This window comes from Anguilla anguilla, chromosome 1 (assembly GCF_013347855.1).
Source record: "Anguilla anguilla isolate fAngAng1 chromosome 1, fAngAng1.pri, whole genome shotgun sequence".
NCBI lineage: Eukaryota > Metazoa > Chordata > Actinopteri > Anguilliformes > Anguillidae > Anguilla > Anguilla anguilla.
The window spans coordinates 15,062,706-15,087,577 of NC_049201.1; the positions used below are offsets into that span (position 1 = coordinate 15,062,706).

General features: G+C 48.5%; 1 protein-coding gene across 2 annotated transcripts; it reads right to left on the reverse strand.

Annotated features, from left to right (window-relative positions):
- Window positions 1-4,694: 4,694 nt before the first annotated feature.
- trmt61a (tRNA methyltransferase 61A) lies at window positions 4,695-24,410 on the reverse strand. 2 transcript variants are annotated; one of them, XM_035425679.1, is made up of 4 exons: window positions 24,281-24,410; window positions 21,749-22,111; window positions 14,900-15,166; window positions 4,695-5,567 (listed from the first exon to the last, which is right to left on the reverse strand). In XM_035425679.1, the coding sequence occupies exons 2-4, from the start codon at window positions 22,077-22,079 to the stop codon at window positions 5,287-5,289; spliced, it is 879 nt and encodes a 292-aa protein (XP_035281570.1). In that variant the 5' UTR covers window positions 22,080-22,111; window positions 24,281-24,410; the 3' UTR covers window positions 4,695-5,286. The 2 variants fall into 2 exon arrangements, with proteins under 2 accessions (XP_035281570.1, XP_035281580.1); XM_035425689.1 differs by having other exon boundaries at window positions 24,293-24,408.
- Between the last annotated feature and the right edge of the window lie 462 nt (window positions 24,411-24,872).

Consider the following 24,872-nt stretch of genomic DNA (forward strand, 5'->3'; position numbering starts at 1 on the left):
AGCTTGTCTTCTACTGTGGGCTGGGTCTCAAGCACAGGGATTCTAGAAATCAGGCAGGCACAGAGGAACCCTGCAGCCCAGGAGTTGGGTTTTCTTGAGCTCAGCAGGGCCCAGCAGTGACATTGGATATGTCTAATTCTTAGCAATTAAAGCCATTGATTAACACCAAAGTGCTGCCCTGGAAAAATGGCTAAATAATTCACAAGGTTATCAGGGAGCACTCCAAAATGAAATTCACCCCAGGATCTCCCTCATTCTTAGTGGGACTCCAGCAGACGAGGATGGGCTAGACACTGTAGAAGTGCTATAAGCTCTCGTTAAATAGTGCTGAACAGATTAGCTGCAATCATGCAAGTCAAATCAAGAGCATCAACCGAGCCATTCAAGTGAATGTGTACAAACCACTTCGCTACAGTGTGGACAGAGATGCAGCGCATGCAGGAAGTCTTCATGAATTACAGCCCAACTACTGCTCATCTTAACTGTGAGGATGAAGACATTGCAGAATTATCACAAACAGGGTGTGGCAGACCAGCAGAGAGACAGACAGGGGGGGAGGAAGACACAGGGAATTAATCAGTTATCATTTGGGAAACATACAGTAGAACATGGGATTTAGCCATGCTGAATGTTGGTTCTGTTGACAGGCATGGGAAATGGTCACGAGATAAACGATGAAATGAGCGATGTTTGACTTCCTGTATGCAGAAGGGGAAGCTCAGCGCTGCGTTGGAGGAGGGGTGAGAACAGGCAGCCCCGTTGCGGAGAAGGACCGTCTCCGTGAGTTACTACTGCTGGTCTGCCGGAGCTCGGCGGGAGAAATTTATTGCAGGCGGTTCTGCAGAGAGCTGATCAATTCCAATCTGGCAAAGGGTTAGCGAAGGAGCGCATTACAGAGCTGGCACAGCTGATTTATGGAGAACTGTACCCAATTTAAAGTCTGGAGTCCAGAGCGAACGTGCGTTTCGTCGTCCAGATCTCCAGGGACACCCCCCCCTTCAACATGAGGGACTGCAGAGCTACTCAGTTTAGGGGTGGGCGTGTTCAGGGGGGAATTGTTAATTTCACTGAACAATTAGCTCAGCGAACAGGCTCCCAACCAAACAAGGGACAATCCTTCTGTTCAGGTGACCCCCATTCCTCAGCGGCGACACAAATCTAAATCCTGCCACATGTATTCACACTCCGCATGGATAATTTAAAGGCAAAGTGGGGGAAAATCTGGATTTAACAAAAGCATGAATATTTAAATTTTTATTCTGCAGGAGAAAAAGGTGTCAAAGCAAATATTTACCTTCATAATTACGTTTTACATTGTAATAACTTGGCAGAAGCTTTTATCTAGAGCAATCAGCTACCCTCAGAAATAAGAAAAATGTGGTATAATTGAAAGGCATATGACTGTTCCTACTGAGGCACAGATGATCTGATTTAGACAGACCAACACAGACGGTCTTATGACAGGAGATATGTGCAGTCACTGGGAAACATTTGTTTTTGTTTAGAAGCGCAGTAGCAAACACAAAGGACACCAACAGTTTCTACGTTTAGATACAAAATAGTGCAAAAGGTCACTTTACATCTCTCCCCAAACAGTATGCATAACACCATGCATGATAAAATGCTATCATACAGTAATCTCACAACATTCTTCATCCCACCTAACATGTAAATGTTCCAGAATTTGCAGGGTTTATAGGGAAAGGACTACACGCAAGACAAAATGTAGCTAAACAAACTCCAATCAGTAAGCAGACAAAAACAATGAGAAAATGTATGCGTGAATGTTTCGCTACTGTTGCGTCTACCCGCCTGCATGGTAGTGCCCTCATTTCACAGATGACAAAACGGTCCTTTTCACTCTGGGGTACTAAAAATGACCCAGTTACAACGAAGAAAAAAATTATTTCTGTCTATGGGTCATATCATCCACTGCAAGCACAGCAGAGGCAAAGAGCTGGAGTACAGATGGAAAAAATCTCTCATTTCTCCCGTAATTCAGAAATGATGTGTCCTCCCTTCTCAATGAACAACTCCCACGACAAACAAGGAAAATCAGAACTGCTGAGAAAACAAGAGGATTTTGAGGACAACCACGAAAAACCACCCAGATCAAGTGAAGACCGAGACAAAGGACATGAGCCACCTTGGGAAAGCCCACTGAACTCGCATGCCACCAGACACTGTAAACCAAGCTGGTTTTTTGGCAGGAGCCTCTGCCAGCAGGACACACAAGCAGCTTGGAAACCGACTGTCCAGGATGTGAAAGACTGAGGTGGAGTCTGTGGGAGAACTGAACGCAGTGGAATCCACCCAGAAAACATGCAGTGGCTCCATATTTCTTCACAGAGACCAAACCCACGGGACGTTGCCCACGGCAACATGTAGTACACTTAATTGAACTGGTCATCGCTGATTTTCCTGGCCCAATTAACGAACTGTGAGGGTGCTGGTCTAGATCCCCCCCTCCCCCTCTGCCTGTTGCCCCACTCCGAAGGGAACAAAGCTCGCTGTACAACAGAATAGTCTATTGTATACCCATATAATCACCAGGAGGTCAGAGAAGGACAAAAGAACACAACAGAATCCTACTTAAAGGACACGTAACGTGACTACAATGCAAAACAAACAAACACTACAAATAACATGAAGCACTTCTTTTGTACAACACTTCAGTTAATACTCATGATAAACTTCATGTACAAATGTCCAAGAACCACCCTCGCTCAAAACATTCCATAGAAAGTAGTCACAAATTTCTACGGTTGTAGAACGAGCCCGAAGTCACATGATTGTAACGGGGTCACAGCAAGCTGCTGCTGTCAGGATAGGAAACAGAGCTGCTTGTGTAAGAGGTTTAGTGGACAGAAGTACCAGCAAGACAACACAGCTTTTCCTGAATTGCTTGTGCTCTTTAATCAGATAAGTTTTTTTTTTTAAACAGGCACAAGCCATTCCAGGATTAAGATGTAAATCCAGTACCAAGAGCAAGAAGCAAAGGGAGAGGGAGTGGGAGAGAAAGAGGGTGAGAGAGAGGGAGCGGGAGCGGGAGAGAGCGCTTTTCTAAAATGGGAAAAATCTAAGCATAGGAACACAATGTGCCTGCAGCAGTGTGGGCCAGCGAGCGTGATGGAGCGCACTCGAACTCTGAACATGGGAGTCGCTGAAGGGCAGCTCTCCCTCCGAGACGCATGCACTTGACGTTTTCTCATTCCTGCGAAACCCCCCCACCTCTCTTCCTGCGGTTCCTCTTTTCATCCTCGCAGCGGAGCCTGACAAGAGGAATAAACACTCAAGGCATGCTGGGATTGCAGCTGCTGGCCCCTCGCACGGGATGGAGACCTCACGGCTGACACCGCTCACCAGGCGAGGAGAGGAGAGGCCCGCGTACGCACAGACCGCGCCCCCTGACCCCGTCAGACCCGCTTGCGCACGCGTGCCCACGGGTCCCGTGCCAGCCGTCCTCCTCAGAATCCCATGGTTTTGGACTTGGACCCACAACCGGCTCAGCTCCACAGACAGAGGACAAGCGGCTTAGGCCAGATCTCCCAGGGCTCAGGGCTGCTATTCCCAGCCTCAGACCTCCAGATTACACCCTCCTTTGTAGGCCTGCAGGTGAGGGGTTTGGATGAGAAGATGCCCCAGCAGCGAGAAACAATTATGCAAACACGACTACAAGCATGGGTTCCCCTCCCATTCCGTAGTGTGTGTGTGTGTGTGTGTGTGTGTACAAGAGAGAAACATTTCTAATTTGCTAGCAAGGCAGTAATAAAACTGCACAGAACAGAAAGTGAGAAACTGACAGCGCCTGCCATATTTACAGCCCTGATGGAGGGGAGGGAGGGAGGGAAGAAGGGAGGGAAGGAGAGGGGGAGGGAGAGTGCGAGAGGTCTATAGTAATGCAAACACATCTCATCTCAGCCCAGAGCAGTATATCAGCATCTCTCCAGCGCTGGCGCTGTCACTTCCTGGCCTTATTTGGTGCGAAGCCACAGCCGGCTGAGATCCGACACGGCAGCGGGGAGCGCCGCAGCCAGAGGCCACAACTGCAGCGGCACGGACCTCCGTACCGCCGGAGAAGAGGGCCGGACCATATCTGGAGAGACGCTGGTTATTCTGAGACCCATTATCTCTCTCCATATGAGAGGAGCAACGTCGCACGGAGACGGCTACAGTACCTGCGCAAAGCGTCCAGGATCTTAATGCTCACTTCATTTCGGTTTAGCAGTAGTATGTCACACCGTACCATGAACACACAGTAAGATTAATTCCGCTGAAGGCCACAAAGGCCACCACACAAATGGAAGAACTGCAGCTTTACACTCCAGGATAAAGACGCTATGGACACAGGCAATACGTCGTAACAAAGTGGGCCAGAATGCTTTGCAATTTGTGATAATGCAAACGAGAGCAATTTTTGGTGACTTTTCGGTAAGCACTAAATTCTGCTGCCTTGACTTCACAGGACAGATGAACGAAATAAAACTCTTCTATCATCTGATGAAAAAGGTCTTAAAACAAGCAGACCATTACACACCATCAATAGTAATTCATATATTGTGGAAACCGCACTGTTTTGCTAGTACGAGATGCCCATGAGGTATGAAAATGGTAGATGGAGAAGAGCAGAGATATAAATAACCACAGTGAGCACCCCCCGCCCCACAATGATCGAGAGAATCAAGGAACGGACATCATTTTCAGTCTTTTACTATATTCCATTCAAGTCCAATGTACAAATTAAATATGAAACAAATTCTGCAGTTTTTAACAAGCAGATAATAACACAATTCAACAGAAGCCTTTTCCATTAAAAAATAAACCTGGTTACGTAAAGACATGTGCATGTGACAGAAGCGGCACATTAAAATAACTGATCTGTGGCATTATGAGGATTTGATTCCCCCCCTTTAAACACACCTACACACCTGTACCCATTGCTTCCACTGCACCTCACAACCCCCTCATAGCCAATGAACTTCTGCGCTCTGCATCTGGGTTATGAGACATGCAAGTGTGTGTGTGTGTGTGTGTGTGTGTGTGTGTGTGTACAAATGAACTGACATCGTATGCTCGTTTGTGTGCGTAGATACACACACCACATCAAGGACAAGTTCTGAAGGATATTGTCAGCGTAGACTGTAGACACCAGTGCAATGAGGAAGCAGCATGGAGTTCCCCCACAGACTGAGCCGGTCACACGGGCTTCATTTCTCACTGCAGGGCGTGTAACGTGTGCACACGCCCCCTCGGTAACGGTCCCCGGCAGTGCTCATCAGCCGCTCTCTAAACCGGGCCCTTGGTGGCAAAAGTCAGGTACCCGGTGTGGCCGGCCATTTCCCTGGGCGGCATGGCGGTCCTGCAGGTGACGGTGGCGTTGGGGGTCGCCGGGAGGCCCCCTTCGTCCTCCTTCCCCAGGTCGGGCAGGGCCAGGGAGACGGCGCGCACGTCCAACACGCGAAGCAGCACCTCCAGGGTGCAGATCTCCCCGAAGTCCTGCTCCGCCAGGGCCGCGCACGTCCGCTGCACCTGCTCGATGCAGGGCGAGAAGGAGCAGACCCGGCCCCCTGCGAACACACACAGGGGTCAGAGGGTCACTCTCACCCTCAAACACACAAACACAGGCCTGCACTCAGCAAATACTGCTGCCACTGTTTGTTTAGTCAGAACCTCCAAAAAAAGGTAAACATAATAAACAAGACCTGCCATAAGAAGCACTGTTCAGTAAAAACAGCGTTATTACAGTGCTCGGATTACAGATTAAAGTGCTTGGATTACACAGATTACAGTGCTTGGATTACAGATTACAGTCCCACTAATATTACAGGTTTATTTATAGCTTGAATTGCTTCATTCACTTCCCAATTCAAAAACCAGGTTGGTAAATTCCCCCTAAGAACATGGCTTGGAAACTTGTTGCCCCACTAGGTAAACTATGGAAAGTTCGTGGTTACCTCTTATTCCGTTGTAAACTACGAATCAGGCCGTACACTGCAATGCTTATTTAAGAGAAACCATAAACAGGAGGAACTAGAACCTCATTTGGTCATCATTCAAAGCACCATGGAAAGAAATAGTTGGGTTGGTGAGACAGTTAACGTGACCCTCAGTACAATCAAACCTCCGTGGTACAGGACTGAAAACCATGGACATGACGTGTGCTGAAACGGTAAACAGCTCAACAGCACACAACGGCACCGCGTGCGGTGAGTGGGAGTAGTGATCCACATCGCGGCCCTGCCAGTGTCTCCAGGCGGGGCGGTATGCACAGGGGGGTTGCTATGGGAACAGCCCTGGCCGTTGGTAACTGATGTGTGCTGTGCACTGGAGATGGGACCCAGGTGGTTCAAACGCAGGGCAACGAGTCCCGTTGTTGACATGACTGCTCGCCAATCCCTTACGCAGTCCATGCGCAGAGGAGCTATTCTGAAGAGCGAGTGAAAACACAGTGTGAAGTTCCTAAAATAGAGAGCGTAAAGAAGTTTCACACTACATAATTAGTGGCATATGGCCATAGAAGGCTGTCTTCTAAAGACTGTTCGTTGTTTCTTTCTCTTTGACTACCTCATATTTGCTCTCTTGGACATGGGTACTTTTACAAAGTCCAGTTCCACCTGCTCCTAGTGTTCTGTGCAGACTTAAAGTCTAAGCTCTCCCAACATACTATAAATCAGAACATGGATTATAAATGGAACCATAAAGTCTCAGCCTCAGTCATGTGATTTTGGAGGAGGGAGGGGCGAGGTTCAACTCAGCAAGCAAAGCACCATTTCCTGGAGGCCAGCATTGTGTAAGCAGGTGAAGTTAGGCGGTCTGAGGAGAGGGGGTAGAAATCGTGCTGCTAATCTGCTAATTGGTGAGGTCCACTGCCAGGGCCTCATTTAAGACAGGATTCCCTCCAATCCATTTTTCTGAGGATCACCCCGTTTCTGTGTACTGCCAAAAGCCGCAGAGGCTTGAGCTACTGTATGCATCAGGGAGTTGAGTTTTCCAATGTGGGGAAAGGTCAGGGGTGGGAGGGGTGTAAATCTTTATGGATTTTTTTATAGGCTCTTTCTGCTGTAAAGAGATGGCAAAAAAAAAAGTTAGAGAAAATTCCTACCCTTGCACTGGGGATACTGAGCCCTGAACAGACAGGCAGGGAGTTCTTCTACAGGAACAATGAAAGCAAATGTAAAGTATGTGTTGTTAGCAAGCCTGCCAATATGATATAATTTTATAATAATTACATACCAAAATAATTATGGTATAATCATTTTGTAAAAGCCCACAGGCCCATAGCTACGTAATATGAGGTGAGAGGCGAGAAGGCTACAGCAATGACAGGGACGTTATCTCCCCTCTGCAGTCTGGGATGCAGGACTGAATGCTGAGATGGGAACCCTACAATGCAAAAGGGGAGGGCTACAGCACAATGACAGGGAATGCTATACGAGCAGTCGGGTCTTAGGAGAAGGGGGGGGCTTCTTAATGAGAAAAGAGCTGACCCCCTCCGTCTGCCACCTGCGGCCCGCTCCCCTCCCCCTCGCTCGCTACACCACAGTTACATAACCACAGAGCAGGCGGAGCTGTAGCAGGAGGCAGCAGTGATCCTTTCACATCACAGGGTGGCTAACAGCTTTAGCCCAGACGCACACGAGCCCCAGGGGAGGGCTGGAGCCATTCGGCTCCACTGGTCCGGCTCCTCGTGAAGCGCTCATTCGGATTCAACGACCCTGTCGATACTCAACTGGAACAGGACGTTCATTTTCAGTTACGAAGTGCGATGGTGGGCAGCTGGATGGCTCACTCGGTTGTGATGTATGGATGAGCCCCATGGCCTGGAATTGAATCCGGTCTAACCGTTGCAGTTAGCTCCATAGGGCAATTGCGTACCCTCAGGGCATGGAAGGGTTCAGTTGGTTAAGGGTCCGTGTTCATCTCTATCTAGCGACCCCTGCTGGTCGATTGGTGCCCGCGGACTACATGCTAAATCTGCATTTGAAAGGTCTTCCTCCGATTACGCTCCATGCAAGTCTAGTTGTAGTCTGCGGTGTGAAAAGAAGCAGCTGGCAACACCATGGATGTCCACACTCCACACTCTCTGAACCGTTTCAGACGAATGGTCATTCCAAATTGGAGTGGGAAACCAGGAAAACAAATATGAAAATTTGTAGAATTTGAACAAAAGTAGAATTCAATTTTGTTAGAACAAATATCTTACTTTCAGTTTCAAATCAGCTCCTTTCACTAACAAAGACTTTTTTCAGTTTCAAAACTTTTCTTTTCAACCAACATTCGGCCTTGTTTTGGCATGGGGTGGGGTTTATAAGAGAGGGGAGTGACTGGGGCCTGGCATCCCCTTATTTTATGTCATCGGAACCACAGAAAAGGGTAAATAAGCTACAGGCTGCCCAGATTTAGTTTCCTAAAGACGCACGTACACAGCATACACAGCTGTGTAGCTTCCTCTACAGCCCACGATGGCGGGTGTGGCAGCCTCCATTCTGAGTCACTCTTGACTGTCCCGGAGGCTCCTGGACAGTACACTACTATGCTGACAGACTCTGTGTTTCTGTGTCTGCGTGGGCGTGACTGCTATTGGGAAACAGTTGCTCACAACAAACGAAAAACGGTCGAGCCAGAGCCAGGCAGCAGGACACAGAATATTTATTTTCAGGATGTGGGGTACCTGAAATTGAACCTTTGGCATAGGAGAGAACGCGTAGCCCACTCCATTATACTGTCTTACTAAATGGTGCAGCAGCAGGTTTTGTCACATCTAAAGTTCTCATATAACACAATGCAAGCTTTCATAATACAAACACCCTGGGAGGGTTTCTACGGAAATGTACTCTGCAAGACATTAATTATGTCCATTTCACTCTCGTTTCCCATATCAGTTATCAGACACGCCTTCTGCTAACAGGCTACTACATGTCCAACATTGTTTACCAGATCCCAGAGTGAACTGAAAAATAAAATGCGATGGTCAGCAATACAGGTTCCTCCTCATTTTAAACAGACAAACAGGTTAGGGGTGTCACTCGTGCACATAGAAAGCATGTCATTACATGTTGGTAAATGTATTTGGAGACCAATATAAAACGAAAGTACTGTGAAAAGCACTGAACTCCAATATTACAACCTGATTAGACTTTGACCCCAAAAAAAAAAATCATTATTTTCCTTGCTGTATTGTCAGACGTAGCAATTATGAGCTGAAACCCTACGCTTCAATAAACTGACAGCTTATACACGGGCATGACATTATATGTGCTCAAATCTCTGCAGAACCACTTCCACAGTGAGGAAAGAAACTGAAGATAAAAAGTCTCCTGGCATGCTGCAACGGCTGTGCCCACAGGAGAGTAGTAAAATTGGGCCGGGTTATAATGAAGGGAGTCTCTGATGTACCACCAAGTACTGCCTCCACTATTCTCACAAAAGTAGAATGTTTTAATACAACACAAGCGATAGAAGAACAAATTCATGCTGTGTGCTGTGTACAATAATGCTTACAGACCTCTTCAAATGCACTTCAGTGCGACGAAGTGACACGTTCGCTGTGGTAACACAAAGTATTTTACAGTGTGCCCTGCGCTGAACGTAGCAAAGCTCTAAAGACAAGGTTAAAAGAGGCACAAGGCGGAGAGCAGTCCCAGCACAACCAAGTCTGGTCCCTGAAAACAAGCGTTCCATTGACAAATAAGGCCGGCTGCTCATGAGAGCAGGCATAAACACACGCTGCAGCTCTCCTGGCAACCGGGCCTGGGAGAGGGCGGGCCGTGCCAAGGCCTGGGACCGTTCAGAGTCCGCTCCTCTAAATAAGAGCGCCGGCCCGCCGCCAAAAATGAAAGGAATTACTCGGGGAAAAAATGGAAAACAGCTACTGGCGGTGCCAGACTCCCTGTGAGCTGCCTTCCAGTCTGCACTCAACCCACAAAACTGCCTTGCTGTTGTTCCACAAACAGGGCACAAGCAAGCAAAAACCCTACGACCCGTTGCATAAAAACTTCACCGTATGCAAACGCTGCTTTTAACAGTCTTAAGTCCCGCTATGACAGGGGAGTTTGGGCCTCGTGTTGAGCAGCTGCACGCCCCTGAGGCGCAGGGTTGCCGCCGGACCCAGGCTGAGGCCCCCGTCCCGTCTGAGAGGAGCAGGGCGAGCGGGGACCCGCTGGCTCCGCCCACCGCGCAATTTATTCAACTGCGCTCAGCGACCACGGCTGTTAGCATACTGACTAATTAATTAAAGCACAAGAAGGCTACAGGATGGCGCGGGCGGTGTGGCAGCCGCAGGGTTGCACGCTCGCCCCTCCAGGCTGGGAGAGCATCCCCGTGAGCTGGGCTCTGCTCCTCTTCGCTGCGGGGGACAATACTGGGCTCTCTGGGCTCTCCTGCAGGAGCTCCACAAGCTGCTCTTCCCTGCAACATCACCCTATATGGTCATGCAATCAGAGCTCAAATCAAAACAAAGCCCCTGCAGACAGATTACGAGTTTGTGTGTGTGTGTGTGTGTGTGTGTGTGTGTGTGTGCGCGCGTGTGTGTGTGAGTGCATGTGTGCATGTGCATGTTTCTGTGGGTAGAAAGGATTGCGGGCTGAAGGAAAAGGTCAGGGAAATCTGACTCTACTGCGAAGAGAAATCAGACCCTACCTTCTCTTATCAACACTGCAGTCACACACACACATGCACAAACACACACAAAGCTACGAAAATAACACACAGAACAGTGTTTTTAGATTCACAGCTCTTAGACTGGACGCCCCCTTTCTCTCTTAGAGTGAAGCACTAAGCACTAGGGGGAGTCCCTACAGGACCTCGCTCGGCACACACACTTTTCAAAAGAAAGCAAACGACGATGTGTAGGGGTTAGACGGCACTACGTTCTTTCAGGCACGTAACACGGAGTTCAGGACAGAATCGGGCTTTTGTGCGGTCGCCAACGTCAAACCTGACCGACAGCTCGTCTGGGAGGGGCGACGGGGAGAGAGATAAGGCAAGTGACAAGCAGGAGAGAGTAAGGAGACACGATAGCGCTCATTTCCTCGTCCGTCATGCGGCCATAAAACTTTCATGCGATTGGGCCGGGGTTACGGAACAAGGGCAAGTGAAACCGACCGCGCACGTGACCCAAAAAAAAACAAAAAAACAGCCCTGAAACCTGAACTTTCCGTCCTCCTTGTGTAACCCAGCCCACAAAAGGCACTCGTTTCACTTCCTACCCAGGCTCTCTAACATGCACAAGACCTGCTCATTTCCTGGAGATTACCACCCAAATGGTCTAGCAAATTTGATTTAGGCGGTTCCCAAAGCTGGAAAGGAAGCTGCTAGCTCCAGGCGATATCTATCTTTTCTCCGTTCATTTTACTGTTCCTTAACCAAACCTGACCAAGTGTACCACGGGAGACTGTGCCACTGTACCCAACAAGCTTTGCCACCTCCTCCTCTTTCTCACACCCGTGTTCCCCCTGATCAGATGCTGCTCGGCACCTTCAGCCCTCACAGTCACCGCTGGGCTCTGAGAGACCGATACTGCCGTCGCTGCAGAGCCCTGACACACACTCTCATATCTTCCCTCTAATGGCCGACTGCAGGGAGGGGAGTTCACAGATCGCAGACAGCTTTATCTGTGAAAGCGTAATCTGCTTAAGTGCAGAATGTCTGACCTCCCAGATTAGGGGAAAATGGAAAATGCAGAGAGGGTCAACGTGTGTGCTGAACAGAGCGCAAATCCTGACAGCTAAATGACTATTATTTTATACGCTTCTGCTCAACCTCTAGGCCAGCTCTGTGCTTTGGAGACCTGCGTAACTGCAATGAATAAGCAGGTAGTTGTCACAGCGTGGGGATATATGAAGGTGGATCTAAGGGGGTGTGTCCCCACAAGTGTGCTGAAACCATGTGTTAGGAAGTTCCCGTAAGGATAAGGTTGTGAGGTATGATGAGTGTCCATGTTATTACGCAGGACGGATCAGCAGATCAGAGGGGGACGCACAAGCGTCCAGCCAGGCATGCAAACCTCTCCAACCCCCAGAGCACCTGGCCTGCCCAGACATGCCCAACATGCTGCGTGTTCCCGTCTCCACGGAGACGGGTGCACGCTCCGCAGCCTTGTGAGGTGGCCCTTCAGGGGGAGCTGAGGGCACGGAGTCCGCGCTTTGACCCCTCAGTGACAGACCACTAACATGAACAGAAGACAAAGGCCTGATCCTCACACTGGTCTCAAACCCAAACCACACTGGCAGGTCCTCACACTGGTCCCAAACACAAACCACACTGGCAGGTCCTCACACTGGTCTCAAACCCAAACCACACTGGCAGGTCCTCACACTGGTCCCAAACCACACTGGCAGGTCCTCACACTGGTCCCAAACCCAAACCACACTGGCAGGTCCTCACACTGGTCCCAAACCCAAACCACACTGGCAGGTCCTCACACTGGTCCCAAACCCAAACCACACTGGCAGATCCTCACACTGGTCCCAAACACAAGCCACACTGGCAGATCCTCACACTGGTCCCAAACCCAAACCACACTGGCAGATCCTCACACTGGTCCCAAACACAAGCCACACTGGCAGGTCCTCACACTGGTCCCAAACACAAGCCACACTGGCAGATCCTCACACTGGTCCCAAACACAAGCCACACTGGCAGGTCCTCACACTGGTCTCAAACCCAAGCCACACTGGCAGATCCTCACACTGGTCCCAAACCCAAACCACACTGGCAGATCCTCACACTGGTCCCAAACCCAAGCCACACTGGCAGACCACTAACAGGGCCAGAAGCCAGAGGCTTGTGGTGGCGTGCGATTATTCTCAGAGTTCCAGGGGGAAGTGATGCGTGCGACAGGCCGGTTACTCTGAGTGGAGGCTGAACGGCTAGCACATTAGCCCCACGGCGCAGGCCCGCCACGCTGCGCACAGCAGGACAGGCCGTCCCCCTGCGCTCAGCAAGCAGCCAGTGTAAGAGGCTTGCGCTAGCGTTTCCACTCACTTCCCATGGAGCCAACCTGCACATAATTAGCCAGTGTCTAGCACAGCCTCGCTCCTTCTCTCCATTCGTCCGCTCGTTCCTTCTCTCACCCTTTCCTCTCAGGCCAGGGCTCAGCTCAGAACACTGGATGAAGCAGGCCGGCTGGGAAAGCCTCTGAATGGCTACAGAGCCATTTATATAGAGCAGAAGCACAGAGCACTTTACAGTAACTCTCCTTAAAACTGAAGAGTGGAAGGGAGCTCTTTGATTGGACGCCCGGCGAGCGACTCTCGGAGCACGCAGCAGAGTCTTAGGCTGCTGGTTAGTATTCTGAGCAGGCGCAGCTCCACACAGAGAGTGATGGATGAAGCATATTAAACTCCACAGGTCCAGGCAGACTGAACACAGCCACAGGATTAGAACAAAAACAGGGAGGGGGGAGGGGTAGAGAGCGAGAGGGAGGGGGGAAGTGAAACAAATGAAACCGAGACCGAGAAACACGAAGAGATGCATTAGATTGCAGGAAACTACAGACATTTACGCGGAATGCAGTCCTGCTGAATCTGTGAACAAATGTATTTCTGTAATTGCTGAGTGCAACATATACAAGCAAATCAGTGCCAGACAAGAATAAAACAGGCATATTCTATTCGTATTAACACGTATTAACGTCAACATTCTAACAGGTAGGTATGTAACTCAAATAGTTGCTAGGCAGCCATATGTAAATATATCATTCAGGAAGTACCGTTTCCTTGGCCACCAGGTTATTTATTGCCACCACTGTGAATGTGCGTATGCATGTATGTCTCTCAGACTGTCGAGCACTCAGCACCCAACAAGTGTGCAAGTGTTCCCTGATGACCGTCAGGGAATATAATATCCTCTGCAGCAGGTAGCATAACATTAGAGTACAGTTAATGGAGACAGCCAAGTAAAAGCAAAAACAGAAACACTAATACTAATATGACATTGAATTTCAAGCTTTTGAATAGATATCTCATGAGATATCAACCAATTTAACCAAACGCATGTTGGCAGGTCTGGGAATGGACCCCCTGTAGGAGAAGGCCCCCTTACTGCTGAACGATGTGGAGACTTGCAGACTAGCCTACAGTACATGAACCCATATAGTGTTCTACCTCTCCATCTACCCCTCTGCTCTATCCTAATCCAAGCACAAATGCACCTGACTGCTTTTAACACATCGTAATCAATAGCTGGAAGGTCTCTGGTGCCTCCAGGCCAGCCAGGCAAAGGCCTGAAAGAGGCCTTTATCTCTGGGCATATTCGCTGCCAGTAAACGCTCCTGCTGTGCTGGTCAATGCTCCAGTGGGGAGGGGAAGGGGAGGGGAGGGGAGGGGTCAGACAGACCTGTCTACACCGCACAGACAGAACCCAGCTCTGGGCTAACTGACAGACAGGCGGGTGGAGGGAGGGGACAGGAGCGTCTGGACAGAGCGGAGAGTGTGGGTTTGCGTGAGACTGAACATGAGAGCAGGCAGGCAGTAATGGCCGCCCTGTGGCTTTCAGGCATGAGGGTGGGTGTACTGGAGAGCTGCTGCACTGATAGGACTCCCATTAGCCTGTGTCAATTGAGATAACAGCTGCAGAGACACTTAATCAGGTATTTCATTATGGCGTGCGTGGTGTCCAAAATTAAACGCTGCTCTCAACGCCTGTTCATTTCCGTTCTTTGTTTTGCTGCGGGTCAAGTGCTTGCCTGGGGGCCGAGGCAGGTCAGGAGGAGGGGCGTAAGCTAGCCCAAATCGCTCCAGAGATCAGCACTGAGCACGCTCCAGGAAACGCACGGGAAAGCAGCTAAAGGAAACCCTCATTAGAGGCCAGATCAACATGCGTCCTGTGACCCTGAACCGCAGGGAGGGAACAGAAGAAACCCCAGAGTGCCGGCCCCACCCACCCAACCGCTCCTTACCCCGCCTCTTCATGGCGGCCTTGGCGTGGCCAATGGCCTCCCAGGGGGACGGGATGTCCAGGAAGACGGCGTCGGCCACGCCCGTCACGCCGAAGCCGTCCTTGCAGACGTCCTGGTTGAGCACGGTGACCAGGTGGCCCACCTTGTGCTCGCCGAACTCCTCCGTGGCCTTCTCCGCCCGCTGCTGGTGGAACTCCACCGTGTACAGGTGCCCGCTGGGCGCGATGGTGCGCAGGATGGCGTGCGAGAGGGAGCCGCTGCCCGTGCCTGCAACGCAAACGCGCGTCAGTGTGTGTCCCTGGGCTTAAACATGGCCCCCAAAGACAAGGAGCACTGCTCTGACATGCTTCCAAATGAGTGGTGAGAAGACCCCGTAGAAAACTGCTGCTCTGTGGAACCGTGACTGGGAAACCCTGCCCAACATAAAAATACAGAGGAAGGTTCTTTGAAGTAGAGTATCAGAGAGGTTCTCAAACTTGTTTTGCCACAGCACAGCTGTATTGGACATTAACCTGGATTGAAACATATCTCAAAACAAATATAAACAGAATTTTAAAACACCATTACACAATCTTCAAATTTCACAAAAAAAAAAAAAAATCCCTAACTCCACCATCAGGGCAGTCATATACACACTGAACATGTACAGGTGATAAATTCCACCGATTTACAATTGTAAAAGACAGTTTCTCCACGTTAAATTTATAATTCAAAATACAGTATAAATGTATGCTTTTTATTAATGTTTGAAACAATAAAGAGAGAATTTACCCTAGGTTGACGAAACACACAATAACCCTAGCCCGAGTAGTATTTTAGGGCAACGTTACACTTGGCGTTCCACTTGGCCCTGAATCAGTGCAGAGGAATGAAGCACAGGACAACCTGCGGCAGCAAAAAATGCATCCTCCAGTTTATCACGCTTGCCAGAGTGGAGGAAGCCAACTCGCACAAGTCTGCTATGGCAGGGAGTCCCAAAACAAACCCATCCGTCAGGAATCACAGCTAGCCGCTACTACAAATAGCATCACGGGTTTGTAAAAGCTAAAGCTGGGAGCAGTCAGAGAACATGACCAAACCACCAGTCAGGTCACTCAAACAAGCCCAAACAAACCCATCAGTACAGCAGTACACAGTACAGCCATCGGGTCGATCCACTACAGGGCAGCCATAAGAGCAGGGAGAAGGCGCTCTTCACTGGAACGCACAGGAAGTCAGGAAATGCTGCACGCTCACGTGACGCGGGGACTAACAGACGGGGAACTCATGAATGCGCCCGGGTTTCCGCGGCGAGCACAACAACATGCGCCGCTGTGCGCGTCCGGATGGAGCGCGTGACTCGCCGGGCATGCTAATTAAGCGGGGAAGGGGCGCCGGACGCGCGAGGAGGGGCCGCGATTCGGCCGCGTCCTCGCATTACGTCAGCGCTTCGTCTTCGCGGGTAACAATGGAGCCAATGTCGGCTCAAAAACCGCTCCGGTTTCGCATGCAAATGAGCCCCGGGTGAACGAAGCCAAGCCGGGGGGCCCTGGAGCGGGGGGAAGAAGCTCCCTGGAGAAACGCTCACCGCACAAAGGGCTGCATCTGGAGGGCGGCCCTCGGGCCGATGCGGATTACGGGGCTGTTCCTGGTACAGTCTGACTGGATGAGGATGATGAGTCCGCGCGCTGCGTTTGCCGGCCGGCGCAATTCATTTAAGTGGCGTCCGGTCGGAGCCGTAATGGCGGGCTGCGTGCAGACCTTATCCAGCCTGCCGCTCGGCTCAGCGTCTGCCGCGCACTGTCTGCACTTTCCTCATCGCGGTTTGATAAGTCTATCGAGTGTGAAAGCAGCTCAGTGCCTGTGGATCTCTGGGACGGGGGGACAGTGCTGGTGGACAGCTGTGATGCCCCGTGCTGAGAGAACACAGAGCAGTCAGTTACTGTGCGGGAGGACGGAACCCGTTCAACAGTTTCTCCTCACCCGTGTCTTATCTGCAGACTACTGAATAGTCATACTAATAATATAACTGAATTTGCCTTTATGAGCGATAAATTGATTGAGCCCTTATGAGACCGTGGCTGGATCTGAGCTGTATGAAGCAGGGCTGTTATCTCACTCCCTAAAGCCCTAACCACAGGCAGACACAGGGAGAGAGGGAGGAGACCCAAAAGCTACCCTCCATTTTCTTCCAAGCCTGGGCTGTGTGGGAATAACTCTCCTCCTCATGGAGCGGAGTCTGTTTCGCTGCATTTCTGCCTGCGCTTCGGAAGAGATTATCCCTCCCTCCCTCCCTCCCTCCCGCTGAACGCTCCACAGGAAAAGCGCCAGTGTGGCTACATCTCTGCTTCACGCGACGGCCGACTCTTCACTCCTTCTGTACTCATAATAGCGTAGCAGATGCTCCTGAAACCGCTGAGAGAGTGCCAATTAATCTGTCTGCATGGCATGCGTAGCCCGTCTCATTATCCAAACATTATCCGAGTCAAACACGAACCCAGGTTCTCCACTATGGCCGATTTGAGGCGAGCGCCCTGGCTGTCGCCTTGCCTTAAATTCCACGGGTCTCAGAAAAACAAGAGAAAAGACGAAAAGAGTTTGCAGAGAGACTGTGAGAGAGCAGATCACATTACAACAGCTGCAGATTCCCGGAACTTTTATTCAGATAATTCACAGAAATTCCCCAGAAAAAAGTTTCAGACACACCCCTTTGTGAGAGGGGATCCTTAAACGCTCAGGAGGCCGAGAAGGGGTGCGCTTCGTGCCGTGTTCCAGGACAGAACCTCACAGTGCATGTGCAGTATGTCACATTTCATAAGGGTGCGGGACTCCTCTGCTGCGTGAACACAACCACACAGAATATGCCTTAAGTACATACCGGTACCTCCAGTATTACCATACTGAGTCGAGCCACAGTGCAGTCAGCCACTTGTTGAGTATAAAATGAATTTAACGAGGTAATAAGGACACCAAAGGGCCTATTAGTGTTTCCTTCTACCCCAGTTAAAAGCTTCATTGAGAGTCAGTGCTGCTCCATGAATTTGGGAGAGAGAGAGAGAACACCATCTGCAGGGGTACTTGACCCAACGCCAGCAAAGTAATTTGCCTCTGCTAACGCAAACACTGAGCACTGTAATCATGGCCAATCAGCTTCAGAGAATTACCTCTCTCCCCAAAACACAGGAAAACACGAATGAAGGAGGGATCATGGAAGAAACCTTCCACCAAATTTCCCTTACTGAACAGCCAGCTGGTGAGCTCCGCTTGTCCCTGTTCAAGTATTGCAAATGAACTGCACTGCACCCATAACTCCTTAAATGGTGGGCATCGAGAGACAGACTGTAGATACTGGGGGCAAGGATACTATTAAAATGCTCACTGTAATCCATATACCCAGAGTCTACACTAGAAATGCACTACAGCTTGCATAAAAATTCAGAACATGCAAGCACCATTCATACGCAACAAAAGAATTGCTCAGATTACTTCGGCTCATCTAAAACAAAGGTGGTGAAAATCTGCAACAAATGCCTGCACATCGGCCATTAAGAAACACTACTGCTCCTCGCCAATTCCATTCCTAATGAGAAATGTGAACTATTCAGGCGTACAGATGTCTGGTGGAGAATGTGAGAATGTGTCATGCGGTATTTGGGGATGCAGAACGTGGCCATCTTCACCATCCACAGGAGGACATGCCTCTACAATCACCCGCTAATGACTGCAGCGGAGTGAGGAGGGGGAAAAAAAACCACGAGGCCTCTGACTCAGTCGCCGATGAACAGGAAGTGCTCCGTTCCTGCTTTGACTAACACTGCTACTGCTTCAACTGCCTCAACTGCCGCCGGGTGAGTCTTACTCAGGCGCTGGAGGCCATCCGATTCCAAACCCAACTTTCAGCCGGCCAATAGGAAAAAGGGGGCTGGCTTACGAGTCCAGAAATGCAACATAGAATTATCTGAATTATCACTCCCCACAACTTCCACCCAATGCCACAACCGCACGGCTTTCTGATGTAGCCCTCTGTCAGTGGAAGCTACTTGTCACATCTAAAAGGGTACTTTCCACACTTACTCAAATTCACCAGGCCAGTCAGAAACGAGATGATACGTTCCATGAACAATTCTATTTTGCATGCCCCAGACATGGTACAAAAAACTGCACTGTTACTACTACCTTCAACTGAAACAGGCCCAACACACCAGCCTATTTCATTATATTGACAAAATTCCACAAAAACACCCTTTTGTGACAGAACAGAACTTGAGCTGCCTTCCAAAATGATGTCAAACATCATCTAGCGCCTTGATCCTAAAAACATGGTCCTCGAAGTCTTCAGCCCTCTTACTCAGCCAACACTGTACTTCAGTTCTATTACCCAGCTGGAGCACTTTTTTTTAAACATTCATCCAGTTAGAACACCAGCGGTGCAAGAAATGTCCAGCCAGACCGGACCAACACGCTGCCACCCTCAGCCAGCCAGGGTCAGGGTTTACAGAGACACGGAACAGAGACACAAGCAGTCAAACTAATATCTACCACACCACCCATTATCGCTGGCACACGCTCTGTAAACATGAACAAAAGACGGCTCGCGATTGGCCGGAGCGTTTGATTGTCACCGGCGAGTGCTCCTGGCTCCCATTATCCCCAAACATAATAGCTGTGTTAATAAAACCAAGCCAGACTTTATCTGCATCTTTAATGTGCTCTTGGCAGAGGCCATCTGGCCTGGGCAGGTGAACGTGAGGGGAAAAGAGGTGCTGGCACGGGAAACCAGAAAAGCTTCAAGGGCGCCGATGACCTTCAGCGCAATCTGTCCGCGAGGTGACCCCCAAACTCCACACTATCTGCTAGCAGACAGCAGCTACACCCTGATACATTAACATTTAGTTAGCCAATATTTGAACCTCTTGACATATCCTCTAGGGTATAAAAAGCATGCAAGCACTCCACTACTCTGAAGTCGGCAGTCAGTCACCCTCTGTATACTTACCGCTGAGCAAGACCATAGAAACTGTTGGAGAAAGTATACTGCTTTTACCCGTTGTAACTTGTAAGAGTAAGGCCGTACACATGAAAAAAAATAAAAAATCAGTGTGCACCTTGCCAAGTAATAATTCACCATATAAACATTCAGCGGCAAATGGCTGAGCAGAGAGCCAACAGAGTGCACTGATACAATTACAGCATTAAATATGAATGATAGTACAGGAAATCCAGGGGCCCTTCAGTAGTGGAAAGCATTATTCTTCTCCAGCCTGCTGAAATTCTCACAATGTAACTGCGAGCACTAACAGCCAGTGCGCAGGATGACATGTAGAGCACCACAGCACTGCTCTGGTTTGAAACTATATAAATACAAGTACAGCAGAGGCCTACACAGCCCATTCAGTTACAGAGGGGGGTCCTGCACCATTTTCCTTCGAACTGTCTGCACATTTTCACCGCTAGTCCTGCATACTAGACCTCTGCAGCACACACGGCCCATATTTTACACAGCGATGCACATCCCATCATACTTTTCAGCAGAGGGCAGTGGAAATGGATCAAGATGTTCCAAAATACAGAACCTCATGCCTCTGAACGACACTGCTGTAGTGCATGCCTTCTACACAGCAGAGGTGCTTTATTCCTTCAGTGTGCGTGAGCTCTCTCTCTCTCTCTCTCTCTCTCTCTCTCTCTCTGTCTGTCTCTCTCTCTCACTCTCCCTCTCTCTGAGGCAGACTCAGCACACATGCGATGCAGAGCTGACTGACTCCGGGCCCACAGAGTATTTAATTAAATGGCCGATACGTGTGGACAGGGGGCTGATGCAGCCATTTTCATACGGCCCGAGCACACATTCACTTCCCCATAAATAACGGCGAGGACGCGCGCAACGCCGAAACCAGACAGGCGGGCGGCGGTTCCTGTACAGTAACTCAGCAGGGCGCAGGCGAGAGCGACTACCGGACATGAAACTCCATCTGGTCCCACACTTCCCAGTCTGCTTCATGAATTATGCAGCACAGCTTTATACAGCATTGCGCCTGACTCTGTATGGAGAAGTTCACTTCTCCCTTGATCAATGCCTTTGAACAATCAGTGCTATCTGAACAGTTTCGTCCAGCAAAACGGAAAACATGAACAATAGTTGCGAGCAAACCCTGGAAAAATTATTTTTCTAACAAATAACAATATTTTATTCCGCTATGAAACTATTGATTGGGCATGAGAGGAAGACACATCTGTCCTTCAATTTACTGCAGGGACAGCTAGTCTTGTTTACTCTACCGGCAAAGCACTGGCCAACTAACTCAATCACGTCCCTCATTGTCTTAGATTCAGCTGCACCTCCACTGCAGAACACAGTGTGCCGCTGAGCAAATAACATGCTGTACTTTATGACCAAAGAGGGGGGCAGCCCTTCTGGCACTCAACCAGAAGAGAGTCAGGAGAGGAAGTCATGTGCTGTGGAGCACTGCGGCATGTTGCACTGCAACAAACCACAGGAGCAGCCTGCAGTATGTGCAAGTCATCGTCCGACACAGAAGCACACATCTGCACCTTCAGCAAAAAAAACCCCAGCCATCCACCAGTTCAGCGACCGTAAAGACTTTCAGAAAGTGCAGAATCACGGGAAACTAACTCCTTGTCGTAAATAACCATGTTTAATATTATTTTGCATAAATTCCACCGTGAAAACATTTCAACAGGTCACAGGTTCATACTATACCGACAGTCCTGCAGAGACAGAGCCAGATTTTTTTTTAAAGGCTTGAGGATTCACAATATTGGAAAAGAGGCATCCTATAATGTGTATTTGGTTATATTTGAGAATCAGCATGCTAAACTACTGCAAAATGTGCATTCCTGTTTTTGGCTCACCTGACTCACAAACCACAGAGCCGGGCTTCAGCTCTAGCATCATGGTGATGTTGGCGATGTCGGTGGTGTAGAGGATCTGGGTGCGGTGGGGCAGGTTAAGCGTCCACAGCTCCGGGGTGGGGTGCAGGACGTACACCCAGCCTCCCTTGCTGCACGTGACCTTGGAGCCGAAGCGTCGGCCGATGAGGTCCGTGGAGTGGCGGATCACACCGTATCGCGTTTGGGTCTGGCCTCCTTGCTGAACCTTCACCGGGAACATGGAGTCGTGGCTCATGAAGATGATGGCCACGTCGCCATCCTGGATGAACTCGGCATACTCCACAAAACTCATGGGAGCGGACGGTCAGATGGGGATGCTGCCTCCTGACAATGAAGATAAACTGTCATTGGCTGCAGTAAAAGCCACAGTGGACATCAAAGAGGCCAGAAGTTAAAAGAACTATAGAGCAATTTATAAAGGGAATGGCAGGGGATGAAATATTCACCTCAACTGAAATGATTTACCCTTGACAGAGCCAACAAGGAGTCCTAGCCTTAATTTGTTTCAGCTAGGTGTGTGTGTTATGTCCCAGTGTTTTTGCACTTTGTGTTTAGTTTCCGTATCCCCTACAGGCGGAAATAATGTCATGGTCCCGTTGCGGAGATCCTGATTGGAAGATACCCTGGAGAGGAGATGCATGCCGTTGCCTGGCAACCACACTGAGGGATACCTGTTGCCGAGGATGCCAGGACCGTCATGGTGCAGTGTTATTGCAAAGATGCAGGACTATATATTGACAATGTGCACCTTTCTCCGTTAGCCAACTTTCCACAGTCAGCTGATCCTGACCACACCATCACTTCTGTGCTCACTAACTTTTCTATAGCATGCTTGCTACAGTAAATTCCCAGTTGTAATATTCCTGTTACCTTTTAGTTATATAAAATCATTTTGCATAAGAGTGCAGGTGATTAGGATTACCCCAATTCCAACTTCGGAACATTTCCGAGGGACTGGAGGACGGCCTTTTGAAGGGAGAACCATTTTCCACTCTGACGTGGGTTCCATCGATCTACTGGCTGCCGGGTGAGACCCTGCTACCTTTTTTTTATCCCTTTTCAGTTTTCTTTTCTATTTGGACATACAGCATCCAGCAATGCTAGAAGATGGTAATATACTTTTAGGAGAAGGGAGGAGGGATGTTACAGTGACCTTCTGTGCACCTCTTTCCACTGTTCATAAAGATGGAATATCACCAATTCAAACCCAACCCATGCATAAAACAAAAATAAATTACAACCATTTAGTCTATTTTTCATATGTACATTCAAATGGCCTTGTTTCCAATTAAAATGTCCATTGTTATAATCCGCCCAGTGTTTTCTATTAAGAAACTAAGAAATAATGTTTGGACCGAATGAATTAAAAAATTTGATAGGTCTAACACTGCCATTGTATGCATTTATGCACAATAGTTTGACAAACAACGACCCTACAGATACGTTTTGTCCCTTTTTTTTGTTTGAGATGGCACCTTTTCATGCCACTGCTTATGTAAAAGATTATACGCAATGCTGCAGCTGCTACTACAACAACTACTACAACTACACCTAATAATTATGATTGAGATGGCGATATGCCAACTGCCAAGTTATGACTGGGCGAGGTGGCATGCCCCATACCTATACAGCACTGAAAGTTGGGAAATTTTCAGGGTTTCCAACAAAAACAACCACAATGACCAGACTCTCAGCCCTTAAAAACATGAACTTCTGTACCTTCTGACATCATATATACACACAGAATTCAGACAGCTTCACAAGTGCACACAATAAACCCCAAACTTCAGTTAAATTGAATTTTCTCCTTTTCCTGCAAATTAAAAAATTGGCATCTAGGCCTAAATGCTCGAGCACACAGGCAAGATAAATAATGGTCAATTTGACCATTCATGGCCAAGTGTTTATAACAATTTCCTTATGCAATATTGATATTCAAATTATATTAAAATGTATTGGTAGCGATGCTTTGGAATAGAGCTTGTTTAATTTTTGTGAGCTAACATGGCCTCATTTTTGATATGAATACTTTTAACGTCAGGCCTATATTTAACAAATTAAAATGAATGACTAACAGACAGGGCTTTGTATGCGTGAGTAACTCGGTATTTCTGCACGCTGAAAACGTGTTTATGTGGAGATAATACAATAGATAACTATTCTGGCACCCAAACCCAAATTTCACGCTTATGACATTACCAACAGTGCCTAATTGTTTTTTCTCACTGTGGTTCTTACAGTTTCTTATGTCTTTTTTTTGAAGCCGGTACAGCTATTCGCTAAGAGCAAGGCATGTCATTTTCAACATGGGCTAGCACAATGTAATGAAGTTACCTAGTTAGCACTAGCCAACGCAACTGAGATAGCTAAGGCTTGCGAGCTAGTATGAGTTCAGGTTCACTTCATCTTACAAGCCTAGCATTACCGCAACAGATTTCATATTGTCGAGTATTACAACAGATAATAATTTCTCAAAACACTTTTTCGGCTTACCTCGTCGCTTACCTTTGAAAATTCTTACTAGCTCGCTAGTTAAATTAGCTGTTATCGACAGCCCTGTGTAAAACTGCAGCACGCGTATGTGGAAATTCGGCTCCGGTTGATGACGCAAAAATCCATCTCTTAAAAAGACAGGCACGCAAGCTACTGTAGTCTGCCCTGCAGCCATGTTTTACAGTCTCTGGTCTAAAGTCCCATTTTAATACTGACATCAGAAGTGTCACCCAGTAATTAATGATGTACAATCTAGAACGCGTTACATATTCTCCCGACTGATATTTGAAGATATAGTCATTTTAAATGTTTGCTAAAATGATGATAATAATATGAAGTGAAATTGGGAAATGTATTATTTAAAAATATATATATATTACATTACGAATATATAAGTCCAGCTAAGAGTCTTGAAGACGACTTCCTAGTAGTGACATTATAATACAAAATAAGTCATCTTTGGAATTATCTGGTAGGCTATATAGTGTGCTTCATGCTAGCCAGAGACATGAACAGAACCGCAGCTAAATATACACCTGTATCAGTGCACGGGCTCTTAATCTTCCAATCTAATAAAACAAACCTGCATTAG